Consider the following 14,765-nt stretch of genomic DNA (forward strand, 5'->3'; position numbering starts at 1 on the left):
AATTCCTTCACTCAGAGTTGCGAACCTGTGGAATTCTCTCCCACAGGAAGCTGTTGGGGCAGTTTCTTAGATATGTTCAAGGGGGAGCTAGACATGGCCCTTGTGGCTAAAGGGATCAAGGGGGGAGGATGGGAATGGGATACTGAGATTGCGTGATCAGCCATGACCGTATTGAATGGTGGTGCAGGCTCGAAGGGCCGAATGGCCTACTCCTGCAGCTATTCTCTCTATTTATATTTTCCAAATCTATTCCCCTTCTGAAATCCATACAGGCTCTTTATCCAAGTGGTGCCATGTGAGAATTAACCCTGGCAGTAATGAAACACAATCCTGTTAGCAGTAACAACATTAATTGGCGCCGTTTCGTCCAGTGAGAGATGGATCTCCTCTTTTGAGGGGAAGCTGGATAAGTGGGTTAAGTTGTGGGAGCTACAGAGACACAAGATAATAGAAAAGTAGGTTTAGAGCTTCAAGAAATAAGCCATCACACCAACAGAATGGAGTGACTCATCTGTTTGCAGTTTTAATAGAAGCAGGAGTAGGCCATTTGGCCTGTTGAGCCTGTCCGGTCATTCATTAAGATCATGGCTGATCTATCCATCATCTCAGCTCCTCCTACCTGCATTATCCCCATAACTCTTAATTCCCCTCCCATGCAAAAGCGTATCTTGAAAATATTTAATGAAGCTGCCTCTACTGCCTCCTTGGGCAGAGAATTCCATTGATTAGCTACTCACTCGGAAAGGCAGTTCCTCCTCATAGAATCACAGAATCCTTACAGTGTGGAAACAGGCCCTTCGGCCCAACAAGTCCATACTGACACTCCAAAGAGTAACCCACCCAGAGCCATTCCCCCTACACCCTTACTAATGCACCAAACCTACACATCCCTGAACACTATGGGCAATTTAGCATGGCCAATCCACATAACCTGCACATCTTTGGACAGTGGGAGGACCCGGAGCACCCGGAGGAAACCCACGCAGACACAGGGAGAATGTGCAAACTCCACACAGACAGTTGCCAGAGGATGGAATCCTACAACAGATATTTATTACAATAAATGATGGTGTACAACAATCACATTCCTCAGCCGCATAAGTGTCTGAGCTAACATTATGTTCGTAGCTAACAACAGTGGTGCATGCTTCCAACTGGGTATCATGCTTCAAGTGCTCCAAGGTAAGATGGGATGCAAAATCCTTATACCCTCAGGTGAAATGCTATGATGCTGTGAGCACACGGACATACTGACCATGAACTATAACACGGCAATCACCACTGCCTTCTCAAGGGCAGTTAAAAATAAGCACTAAGTACGTGCCTGACCAGCAAGGCTCATGTCTCATGAATGACAAACAAAACAGGCAGACATACACTACACAGAAAATCAAAGTAAAATTCTGCAAATGCTGGAAAGACAAAATGCCAGAGAAACTGAGCAGGTTTGGGAGTGTGTGTGGAGAGAGAAACAGTTATCTCTGCCCTAAATCTAATGCTCCCAATCTTACATCCCTTAATCCTAATCTCACCCATGAATGGAAACAACTTGCCTGCCTCTATCTTATCTATCCCTTTCATAATTTTATGTTTTTATATGATTCCCTCTCATTCTTCTAAGTTCGTGTGAGTACAGTCACAGGCAGCTCAATCACTGTTCACAGGGTAACCCCCTCATCTCTGGAAGTAATCTGGTGAACCTCCTCTGCACTGCCTCCAAAGCCAGTATATCCTTCCTCAAGTGAGAAGATCAGAACTGCACACAATACTCCAGGTGCAGCCTCAGCAACACCTTGGATACTTGCAGCAGAACCTGATGATGAACTATAGGTGCATGATTGAAAACCATTTCCCAGCAAACCAAACATTGATAAGGGAATTAACCCTCCCTTGCTCGAAATAACCCTGATATTCTGCCAATTCCTGCTCAGAAACTGCAGCTTTACTGCAAAGATTCAGAAGAATTATTTCGAAACAGGAGTAATTCATGAGCAACTATTAGGTAACACTTAGGTGCAGCGCAGGAAGGAAAATTAGATAACAAAGTTTATCACTTTAGGGTCCCAGGAATGAAAAGAAAACTAAAAATGAAACAAGCAAAATGCAAAACTGCAATGATATATCATTTCTGATGACCAGTGGATTTTCAAAGCATCTTACTGTCAAGAAATCATTTTTGAAGTGAAGGAAAGTGACTAAGTGAAGGAAATATGACTGCCAATTTGCTCACACAAGCTCCACAAACAGCGATGTGTTATTGAGCAGATAATTTGTTTTGCTGATGCTGCTTGAGGGATAATTATCACAGAATCCTGACAACATGGGAAGAGGCAATTTGGACCATTGAGTCCACACCAGCTCTATGAAGATCATCCCACCCAAACCTTGGAACCCTGCATTCCCCATGGCTAATCCATTTAGCCTGCATAGCCTTGAATACTATGGAGTAACCTAGCACAGCCAACCCACCATAACCTTCACATCTTTGGACTCTGGGAGGAAATCCACGCAGACACGGGGAGAACGTGCAAACTCCACACAGACAGCAGCCTGAGGCTAGAATTGAACCTGGGTCCCTGGTGCTGTGAGACAGCAGTGCTAACCACTGACCCACCATGCCACCTAAATATATTACAAGCCAGAGCTTCAGTGTTAGCTTCCCAGTCACGATATCAGGCCATTCCATCAGTCTGCTCTCCACATACTTGGTCAAAGTTAAAAATCATACAATACCAGTTTACAGTCCAACAGATTTATTTGGAAGTACAAGCTTTCTGAGCGCAGCTCCTTCATCAGTTAGCTAGTGGGAGAGGATCATAGACTTAACAGCAATCTAGGTTTATTCAACATATCATATCAGTTGAATGACACTGTGATCTTTTACTATACATTCTGTGTCCTATGATTCTGCCCCACTAGCTACCTGACGAAGAAGCAGCGCTCAGAAAGCTAGAAGAATATAAAACATAGAACATTACAGCGCAGTACAGGCCCTTCGGCCCTTGATGTTGTGCCAATCTGTGAAACCAATCTGAAGCCCATCTAATCTACACTATTCCATTTTCATCCATATGTTTATCCAATGACCATTTAAATGCCCTTAAAGTTGGCGAGTCTACTACTGTTGCAGGCAGTGCATTCTACACCCCTACTACTCTCTGACATCTGTCCTATATCTGTCACCTGTCAATTTAAAGCAACGTCCCCTTGTACTAGACATCACCATCTAAGGAAAAGGGCTCTCACTGTCCACCATATCTTATCTCTAATTATCTTGTATGTCGTAATTAAGTCGCCTCTCAACCTTCTTCTCTCTAGAGAAACAGCCTCAAGTCCCTCAGCCTTTCCTCATAAGACCTTCCCTCCATACCAGGCAACATCCTAGATAAATGGTGGATCAGTGGTTAGCACTACTGCCTCACAGCACCAGGGTCCCAGGCTCAAGTCCAGCCTTGGATGACTGTCTGCTTGGGTTTCCTCCAGGTGCTCCAGTTTCCTCCCACAATCCAAAGATGTGCGGATTAGGTGAATTGGCCATGCTAAATTATCCGTAGTGTTAGGTGCATCAATCAGAGGGAAATGAGTCTGGGTGGGTTACTCTTCAGAGGTTCGGTGTGGACCTGTTGGGCCGAACAGCCTGTTTCCTCACTGTAGGTAATTTTAAAAAAAAATCTCTTCTGAACCCTTTCCAAAGCTTCAACATCCTTCCGATAATGCGGTGACCAGAACTGTAAGCAATACTCCAAGTGTGGCCGCACCAGAGTTTTGTACAGCTGCAGCATGACCTTGTGGCTCCTAAACTCAATCCTTCTACTAATAAAAGCTAACTCACCATATGCCTTCTTACAACCCTATCAACCTGGTGGCAACTTTCAGGGATCTATGTACATGGACACCGAGATCTCTCTGCTCATCTACACTGCCAAGAATTGTATCATTAGCCCATTATTCTCTATTCCTGTTGCTCCTTCCAAAGTGAATCACCTCACACTTTTCTGCAATAAACTCCATTTGCTATCTCTCAGCCCAACTCTACAGCTTATCTATGTCCCTCTGTAATCTGCAACATCCTTTGGCACTACCCCCAACTCCACTGACCTTAGTTAAAAATCACACAACACCAGGTTATAGTCCAACAGGTTTATTTGGAAGCACTAGCTTTCGGAGCGCCGCTCCTTCATCAGGTGATTGTGGAGAATCACCTGATGGACAATCACCTGATGAAGGAGCAGCGCTCCGAAAGCTAGTGCTTCCAAATAAACCTATTGGACTATAACCTGGTGTTGTGTGATTTTTAACTTTGTACACCCCAGTCCAACACCGGCATCTCCAAATCATGACTGACCTTAGTGTCATCCTTAAATGTACTAACCCATCCTTCTATGCCCTCATCCAGGTCATTTATAAAAATTACAAACAGCAGTGGACCCAAAACAGATCCTTGTGGTACACCACTAGTAAATTAACTCCAGGATGAACATTTCCCATCAACCACTATCCTCTGTCTTCTTTCAGCTAGCCACTTTCTGATTCAAACTATGAAATCACTCTCAGTCCCATGCCTCCATATTTTGTGCAATAGCCTACCATGGGGAACCTTATCGAATACCTTACTGAAAGCCATATACACCGCATCAACTGCTTTACCCTCATCCACCTGTTTGGTCACCTTCTCAAAGAATTCAATACGGTTTGTGAGGCACAGCCTACCCTTCATAAAACCATGTTGACTATCCCTAATCAACTTATTCCTTTCTGGATGATTATAAATCCTATCTCATATAACCTATCCAACACTTTACCAACCAAAGTAGTAATTCCAAATAAACCTGTTGGACTATAACCTGGTTTTGTGTGATTTTTAACTTTGTCCACCCCAGTCCAACACCAGACACCTCCACATCATGACTACTTTGTATATGCTTCCCTTGGTTTAGATTGAGAGTGGGCAGGCCCTTGTGACACAGTGGTAGTGTCACTGCCTCTGAACCAGGAAGTCTGAACAACGAATCTGAATAGGTCAATTTGAAAATATCTAAAGGACACTGGCTCCCTGTTTAGGGACTCCTGCAGCACAGTAGTAGTGACCCTACGTCTGGGTCAGGAGGCCTGGACTAGGGCGGCACGATGGCTCAGTGGTTAGCACTGCTGCCTCATAGCACCACTGTCCCAGGTTCGATTCCAGCCTTGGATGACTCTCTGTGTGGAGTTTGCACATTCTCCCCGTGTCTGCGTAGGTTTCCTCCGGGACTCTGGTTTCCTCCCACAGTCCAAAGATGTACAGGTTAGGTGAATTGGCCATGCTAAATTGCTGTCTAGATAGAGTGGTGCTGGAAAAGCAAAGCAGTTCAGGCAGCATCCGAGGAGCAATAAAATCAACGTTTTGGGCAAAAGCACTTCATGAGGAATACAGGCAGAGAGCCTGAAGGATGGAGAGATAAGCTAGAGGAGGGTGGGGGAGGGGAGAAAGTAGCATAGAGTACAATAGGTGAGTGGGGGAGGGGATGAAGGTGATAGGTCGGGGGGGAGGGGGGAGTGGATAGGTGGAAAGGAAGGTAGGACAGGTCATGGGGACAGTGCTGAGCTGGAAGTTTGGAACTGGGGTGAGGTGGGGGAAGGGGAAATGAGGAAACTGTTGAAGTCCACATTGATGCCCTGGGGTTGAAGTGTTCCGAGGCGGAAGATGAGGTGTTCTTCCTCCAGGCGTCTGGTTGTGAGGGAGCGGCGGTGAAGGAGGCTCAGGACCTCCATGTCCTCAGCAGAGTGGGAGGGGGAGTTGAAATGTTGGGCCACGGGGCGGTTTGGTTGATTGGTGCGGATGCCCCAGAGATGTTCCTAAAGTGCTCTGCCATGAGGCGTCCAGTCTCCCCAATGTAGAAGTAGACCGCATAGGAAGCAAAGGATACAGTAAATGCTAAATTGCCCTTAGTGTTACGAAATGGGTCTGGGTAAGTTACTCTTCAGCGGGTCGGTGCGGACTGGTTGGGCCAAAGGGCCTATTTCCACACTGTAGGAAACCTAATCTAATCTAGTCCCATCTCCTCAGAAGTGTGTCATAACACATCTGAACAGGTTAGATTAAATATTTCTCGAAGAATGAGAAGAAAATACAGGGCATGGATTTAGGAGAATCGTTAGGGCACAAGTAATGGATTTATATCAAACTGCTATTTCTTCCAGTACTAGTTTTCGAGCTAAAACTGGAGGTCTTCAATTAAAAAAAAATCCACAAGGATTTCAGAAGAAACTGTGTGTCCAGAACTCATTATCAGATGGTTCAACTGAGCTGACTATCACAGATGCATTGAAGAGGAAGCTAGATAAACGATCTTTAAAATGCCACAAACAGGTGCAGAAACCAATGAAGATGGCTAATGGAATGCTGGATTATATATCTAAAAGACTGGAGTCCAAGGACGCAGAAGTTATGCTGCAGTTATACAAAAAGTGAAAGTGAGTACTGTAAATGCTGGAGATTAGAGTCAAGATAAGGGTACTGGAAAAGCACAGCAGGTCACGCAGCCTCTGAGAAGCAGGAGAATCAACGTTTCGGGCAAAAGTGAGGATTCCTGATGAAAGACGTTTGCCCGAAACATTGATTTTCTTGCTCCACGGAAGCTGTCTGATCAGCTGTGCTTTTCCAGCACCACTCTAATCTTTAGATTAGATTACTTACAGTGTGGAAACAAGCCCTTCAGCCCAACAAGTCCACACCGCCCCGCCGAAGCGTAACCCACCCATACCCCTACATCTACATCTACCCCTTACCTAACACTACGGGCAATTTAGCATGGCCAATTCACCTGACCTGCACATCTTTGGACTGTGGGAGGAAACCGGAGCACCCAGAGGAAACCCACGCAGACACAGGGAGAAAGTGCAAACTCCACACAGTCAGTCGCCTGAGGCGGGAATTGAACCCGGGTCTCTGGCGCTGTGAGGCAGCAGTGCTAACCACTGTGCCACCGTGCCGCCCACAGTTATACACAACCCTGGTTAGACCCCACTTGGAATACTGTGAGCAGATCTGGGCACCATACCTTAGGAAGGATATACTGACCCTGGAGGAAATAGATTTACAAGAATAATATATGGACTTCAGGGGTTAAGTTATAAAGAGAGATTATACAAATTAGTCCTGTTTTCTCTAGAATTTAGAAGGGCAAGGGGGTTCTGATCTAAGTCTTAAGATATTAACAGGGAAAGACATGGTCGATAAAGCTAAACTATTTCCACTGTTTGGGGGATTCTAGAACTAAGAAGCATAGTCTGAGAATTAAGGCAGACCTTTCAGGAGAGATGTTAGGAAGCGTTTCCACACACAAAGGGTGGGAGAGGTTTGGAACTCTCCTCCACAAGAGGCAGTAGATGCTGGATCAATGGTTAATTTTAAATCTGAGATAAATAAGGTTTTGTTAAACAAAGGAGTTTAGTGATATGGGCGAAAGGCAGGTTTATAGAGTTAGCCCACAGATCATGATCTCATTGAATGATAGAACAGTTCCAAGGGCTTGAATGGCCTACTCCCTGTTCCTGTGGAACAGAATGAGAGATAGACTGTGTGAAGATTAAACACCAGCACTGACCATTTGGGTCGGATTGCCAGCTTCTTTGCTATAAACTCTCAGGAACACTCGATCTAATACTTAAGCATCATCACTCACAGCCAGTGATGCGCTCTGGGAGTCCTTAGGCCTCACTGTTAAAGGATAGATTATTTATGTCCATGAGCCACAATAATGCTTGAATGTGCTCCCTGTATGCCATCTACGCAGTACTCTACAAATAGTGAGTAGCCTCTGGCTACTGCAGTGTTCAGGTTGTTCTGCTATAACATGTATTTTGTTAATGCAAGTTCGCTGTAATGGGATTGATGAATTGAGGCCACCGCTCTAAAGCGCAAACTTTTAAAGCATGATAAAGCAACTCTGGCCCTCTTAGTGTAAATGGTGCTGCTATTACGTGATTTTCTTATAACATGGGGATGCACGAGAGCGGAACTACCGCATTCAAGCAGGGCTGACTGTGCAGAGTGGTTGCTGCTTGTTTGTTGATTTGCTTACTTGTAAGGCAAAGCCACAGCCTTCTGGTACAAGCCCAGTGCCAAAGTTGGTCGAGTTGCTATTGATGAAAGAGCAGGCACTTCCCTCTGCATCCACAGCTGTAAAGTAAACAGTGTCACCACCAGCTCCAGATGGGTTGCCATGGATAGACTTACTGTTTGCCCTAACAAAGCACAAAAGGGAAGGGGGGGAAAGCAAAGGATGAAAAAAAAACAAAGTCACATATCAGCAGCTCTGAAGTGAAAATATATCAACTTTAAATTTATTTGAAAAAACGATATGATGAGCAAACTGAAAATAAGAACACATACAGTAACTTGGAATTAAACATAACCTAAGAACAAGCTGATTGACGTAAAAAGCAACTGATTTAAACCATCTAGCAAATCCAAAGTGTAATATTCCGTGCAAATACAAATGGGTCAATACATAATTACCACTACACACCTCTTCAATGGCTTCATTACTGGTACAACTCAGAATATTAAACCTTCCAAATAATTTAAATGCATGTACCTTTAACTGAGGTAAGCAATTGGCATTCAGCGGTCACTCTACAAAATACTGAACTGCACATGAATTTGGCTGCAAATAAAGTTATTGTGTTAAATTATGGCTTAATTTTGACCCAAATAAATGACTTGTCCTTTGAATGGGACAGAACTGTGCGAGTTGCAAGAGCAGATGGATTTGGAGGTTCAGCTATACCTTCATGTTCAGTGATCTCTGCAGGAGCTTCATTTGACTGTCTTTGCTCGCCATCCCTGACTCCCTTATTCAACAAATATCTCTCAATGGCAGTCTTGAAACTTTCTATTACAGGCCATTCTGCTATAACGCGCGTTTTGTCAATGCGAATTTGGTATAATGCGATTGACAAATTGGGGAGTCTATTTCTAAAGCGTGAACTTTTGAAACGTGTGTTGGCTGCAATGCGATAACATCATCAACACCTTAAGCATTGTTTCTAAAGCGCAATTTTTCTATACTGTAAAATTGCACAAAAACACACCGCATTATAGAAGAACTTACTTGTGTATGAATGAGGAGCATGAAGAGGCCACTCAGCCCCAAGTCTGACTGACCCAATTACTCCATCTAATTTTTCTAGTCAATATCCCCAATGATTCCAACTGTAGCTTTCTGACAAATTCCTGGTCTTTCTTCCTTTATGCTCCATCCTACTGTGCAGTTACTGCTAGGGATGTGTACATTCTTGATTTTATCATTACTCATCTCTCTTCAGACTGCTCCTACTTCCCAGTTTTCTAAAGTTAGGTTATCCCTCTCTATTGTGCTAATGCCATAATTAATCATTAGCACCAGGCCTTCCTCTTTTTCTACCTTCCTATCCTTCACATCCAGATTACTGTGTGCAGTTTTGGTCTCCTTTTCTGAGGAAGGATGCTCTTGCTCTCGAGTGAGTACAGAGAAGGTTGCCTAGGCTGATTCCGGGGATGGTGGGACTGAGGTATGGAGGAGGGATTGACTGGGTTAGGATTGTTTTCACTGGAGCTCAGACCAATGGGGAGGATCTCATTGAGACTACAGGACTAGACAGGGTAGATGCAGGGAGGATGTTCCAGGTGGTGGGTGCGTCCTTAAGTGGAGCTACTATTTCCTCAGCTACCCTCCCAATATACACTTAAAATGCCTTGGGACTTTCCTTAATCCTACTTGCCAATGACATTTCAAAACCCCCTTTAGACCTCCTATTCCCTGGTTAAGTCATTTTCTGCTTGTTTTATATTTTTAAGGGCCATGTCTGATTTCAGTTTTGTAAATATAGCCCTTTTCCTTTTTGACTAAACATTCAATGTCTCTTGTCATCCAGGATTCCTGAACCTTGCCATCCTTACCTTTCACAGGAACATGTTGGTCCTGGACTCTGACCCACTGGCCTTTAAATGATTCCCACAAGTCTGATGTGCATCTACCCTTAGTTGTCCCCAATCAAATTTCACCACTTCCTAATATTGTTGTAATTAGCCTTCCCTCAATTTAGCACAATCCCACGAGGACCAGTCTCATTCATAACTGTCTTAAAACCTATGGAATCACTGTTCCAAAAATGCTCCCCCACTGAAAGTTTAAGAACCCAGCCAGGCCCATTCCCCAATACAATGTCTAGTACAGCCCTTTCCCGAGTTGGACAATCGACATATTGTTTCAAGAATCCCTCCTGATACACCTGACAATTTCTGTCCGACCTCCGACCCCAGGAGTAAGGAAGTTTCAATCAATATTGGGAGGGTTATAATCACCCATGTACCCTGTTGTTTTTACATCAATCCATGATCTGCCTACATATCCATTCATCTCTTTCCCACTAGCTGTTGGGAGGTTTAATAATTTAATTTCTCATAAAACTACCCAACTGGTTTCTATATCGAAAATCCATAATTATGTAATAAGACCATCGTGAATCCCAACTCACAATTAGATCATTGATTAACACCTCAAATTCACAATCCTGACCATCCCAATGACTATTGACTCTTTCAGAATAATATTAAATTGATGACTCTATTGTTTCCTGTTTCTCCCTCCCTTTCAACTTATGTAATAGACTAGCATTCGCAATTTACAATTGAAGGGCATCAAATTTCTCACATGCCAGAATATATACAGCCCAGCTCTTAGTCAGCCATCGTAATGGTTGCTACATCACACTATTCATGCTGAGACAATAAAGCAGTATCTTAACTGGGTGGGTCTTCAAAAGTAGCTATTCCTGCTTCTATCTTGTATATTAGTTACAACTAATATTTATTGTCTGATGGCTACAAAGTATCTGAAAATTACAAACTGAGCAAAGGGTTTCATTAATCTGAGGGTTGTGAAGGGTAGATTGTATCTGACTAATCTTATCACGTTTTTGAAAGGATGACAAACAACTGGGCAAGGAAGTTCCTATGTAAGTGTGGATTTATCTAGATGGGTTTTTTTTAACCAAGAGATTTTTCGATTTTCACTATCATGTATATTTTATAACAAGGATACAATAAAATATAGTGAAAAGCTTCCATTCAGTTCAAGAGGCACGGATCGTAAAAACTGAGATGTAACGACTGATACTAAACTTTAGCAAGATTACTAAGATTTAGCACATTTAGCACTGATACTAAACTTTAGCAAGATTTAGCACATGATAGCAAGGACAATCAGGCAACATTGTAAATGCAAAACAGAAACTGCTGCAGAAACTCAGTAGGCCTGGCAGCATCTGTGGATACAGAAAGCAGGGAAATCGAAGTTTTGGGCAAAAGTCCTTCATCATTTCTGATGAAAGGCTTTTGCCCGAAACGTCGATTTTCCTGCTCCTCGGATGTTGTCTGACCTGCTGTGCTTTTCCAGCACCACTCTAATCTGGACTCTAATCCCCAGCATCTGCAGTACCACCTCCGCCTCTGTGGAGAGAAAGCCGAGTCAACATTCAGTGACCTTTCTTAGAACTGGAAGATACAAAGAAAGGCCTAGATAAAAAATTTTTTTATTAGAACCATGATGCGGTGGAGTGGTTGTTTGAAGTGTTTAAAATTATGAAGGGATATGACAGTATAAGCAATTGAAAACCGACAACAAGCAAATGTATAGTAGGTATACTTTGCATTTAGTTCCAAAGAAGAGTCATATTAGACTCAAAACATTCACTTGATTTCTCTCTCCACAGAGAAACGTACTGGGGTTTTTCAACATTTTCTGTTTTATTGTTTCAGATCTCCAGCATCTGCAGTATTTTGCTTTTATTTTACCACATAGTTTGAACAGAATAGGGCAAAAGGTTTGTCCCTGGAGAGAGCTGGTGTTACAGAGAGTTTCTGAATTATATCTGCGGGGAGTGTTTTCAGTCCTCAGTCAAATACAGGGCAACCGTCATATCCTTACCCATGGTTTCAGTTACCTGAGGTTTACCGTGGCCCAAACATATTACAGGGAACATTCCAGAACCAGGAACCGGGGTGGGACCTGCTGGGAAGGTAAATTTCTCACTTAAATGAATGGGTTCGCTCCTATCCGTGGTTTCGAGCTTCCACGGCAGATCTTGAAACGTATACCCTGGGGGGAATTACTGTACATTCCAAAAGGACCAAAACAAAAGTTGCTGGAAAAGCTCAGCAGGTCTGGCAACATTGTGATGAGAAATCAGAGTTACCGTTTTGGGTTAACGGAGTTCTGAGGAAGAGTCACCGGACCCGTAATGTTAACTCTGCCAGACCTGCTGAGCTTTTCCAGCAACTTCTGTTTTCGTTTCTGATTTACTGCATTCGCAGACGTTTTGGTAGTTACATTCCAAAAGAAGGCAGACTACATACCGGGACATTGCTGGCTTGCCTGGTCCACACCTCAAGTTCTTACCCCACCCTATTCAATCTGGAAAACTACTCATGGATTAACAGTGGCGGAATTCCAAAATAACTATCTACCTCTACGTCACCACACGTGAGACTAGAACACCACAATCCCTTCATAAATCAGCCCTTTGCTTCATAGCCAAAGCAAAGCAATCAGCAAACTATTTAATGAACAAACAAATATTCCGTTCTAATCCACAAAAGAAGAAATAGCTATTTAATAATAGTAACAAGATTTAACAACCAATTGAATTCTAACAGCATACCTGCTGAAGGGGGAGATCAAGTGCAAAAGGACTGGTCTGTCAGCCTCACCTCTGCATGTTGATGAGCTCTGAGCGTTGCTTACTGTAGTTCTTAGCAAGCAGCTCTTCCACAGGCACCAGGACCCTGGCAGGATCAGCACAGAACTGGAAACTGTCCGCGAAACTGAGCTTCACCGCCTCAGCCAGCAGATGAACATAATCAGCGCTATTGTGGTCCATTTCTGGAGAGTGAATGAAGTTGCTCGTTAGTGCCGGCCTCCTTCTCAAAAGACCCTTCATGTCTACAACCTCTGGCTCCGAATCCCAGCTGGACCTGCCTGTTTGACACCAGCCACATTTTCCTGTTACTACGCTGGTGGGAGCAAACCATAGGGTCCCGATGACATGGTTGGATTCTGCCACCCAGTTTAATCTTCCCCAAAATTGATGCATCTACCCAATAGCTAAGGCTATACTGGCAGTGACGTTGTTACAAACTTAGAAATGCAACAACAAAGTGGCCAACTGACATTTATTGTGGTGTTTTGGAAACACGGCAACCAATTTACACACAGCAAGATCCCACAGTCAGCAAGCAGTTCATCTGATTTGGTCACAGAGGCCAACAATGAAAGCCCTCCAATCTCGCTTGCACTAGCATGGTAGGATCCTTCATGTCTATAATACAGGGCAGATGGGCACTCAGCTTTACATCATACCCTCTGGCAGGAAGGGAAGGCAGTATAAATTAGCACCTCCTCGTCTCCACAACATCTGACAAGAGCTGCAGCTTCATTCTCAGGTAGTAACTTCGTCCAAACCCCAACCCTTCCTATATTATTACGTCCTCGACTATGCACTATGTCAGTCTCATTAATGAATAATAATTCATGGTGAACACTTTAAGCATGATTTTGTGACCAAATGCACCCCAAGAGAATCAGATCTGGCAGAGATCAAGTCGTCCATCATTCTCTCTCAGAAGGATCTCCTACCTTTGATGTTAAAGTTCTCCAGCATGTTTAAGACCATCAGAGCAGTGATTCCCTGTCCATTTGGAGGAAGCTCCCAGATCCTCAAACTCTAAAGTTGGAACAATGAGGAAGCAGACAATAACAATCTTTTGCAACTCAGTACTGTTCTGTAATTCAAGTAATTGAAAAGCTTGGCGAGTCAACAGACTATGTACACTGTCACATACTTTTACAGTTTCACCCCTTCACAACAAAGTTCTTCTAAAAAAGCCCAGTTTTATCCAGGTTTACCTTTGCATTTCATCTGTTGCCTACAGATCTTCCTAAAAAGTGTTGAAAGAATAATCTTGCTAAAGTTTTAGAGGTAAAAACAATGACTGCAGATGCTGGAAACCAGATTCTGGATTAGTGGTGCTGGAAGAGCACAGCAGGTCAGGCAGCATCCAAGGAGCTTCAAAATCGACGTTTCGGGCAAAAAGACCAATTCACCATAACATTGCAGTTTTTGAACCCTGCTAAGTAACACTATTTTTTAAAAATCAATAGGTTTATTGAATAATACAGTATAAAAGGGAGGCCACTTGGCCCATTATATCCATGATATTTGGTAAAGCTATTTAATTCATCTCACTAGCCCCCTCTTTCCCCACATCCTTGACTTTTATTTTCCATTGAAGTGCCTTCATCAGGTAGGTGTGAAGGAGCAGCACTCGGAAAGCTAGTGCTTCCAAATAAACCTGTTGGACTATAACCTCGTGTTGTGTGATTTTTAACTTTGTCCCCCCCAGTCCAACACCAGCACCTCCACATCATGGTTCTTTTGTCAATTGCTTTAAATCTGTGCTCTCTGTTTACTAACCCCTATCCCACTGGAAATGATTTTGTCTTATTTGGTGTCACAAAGCCCTTCATAATTCTGAAAATCTCCCCCTAACCTTCTTTACTCTGAGGAGAACAAACCCAGTTCCTCCAGTTTCTCTCGTTTCTTGTGTCCCTCAACCACGGTATAATTCTCATAAAACACTTCAGCAGTCTCCCTAAAAACCTTAACATCCTTCCTAAAGTCCGATAACGGGAAATTATCAACCTACTTTAGGTTTACTTGATGTGGAGGTGCCGGTGTCGGAC

The 14,765-nt window shown here is 43.4% G+C and overlaps 1 protein-coding gene across 1 annotated transcript in view; it reads right to left on the bottom strand.

Annotated features, from left to right (window-relative positions):
- The window catches only part of LOC140478722 (glutathione hydrolase-like YwrD proenzyme), a 70,965-nt gene that overhangs the window by 25,624 nt on the left and 30,576 nt on the right, over nt 1–14,765 (bottom strand). The window contains exons 7-9 of the mRNA XM_072572027.1: nt 13,659–13,746; nt 12,734–12,905; nt 8,064–8,226 (exon numbers count right to left, since the gene is read on the bottom strand). Of these exons, the coding sequence (XP_072428128.1) occupies nt 8,064–8,226; nt 12,734–12,905; nt 13,659–13,746 (423 nt within the window). The remainder of the gene's footprint in view (nt 1–8,063; nt 8,227–12,733; nt 12,906–13,658; nt 13,747–14,765) is intronic.

The sequence above is a fragment of the Chiloscyllium punctatum genome, chromosome 6 (genome assembly GCF_047496795.1).
Source record: "Chiloscyllium punctatum isolate Juve2018m chromosome 6, sChiPun1.3, whole genome shotgun sequence".
Taxonomy (NCBI): Eukaryota; Metazoa; Chordata; class Chondrichthyes; order Orectolobiformes; family Hemiscylliidae; genus Chiloscyllium; species Chiloscyllium punctatum.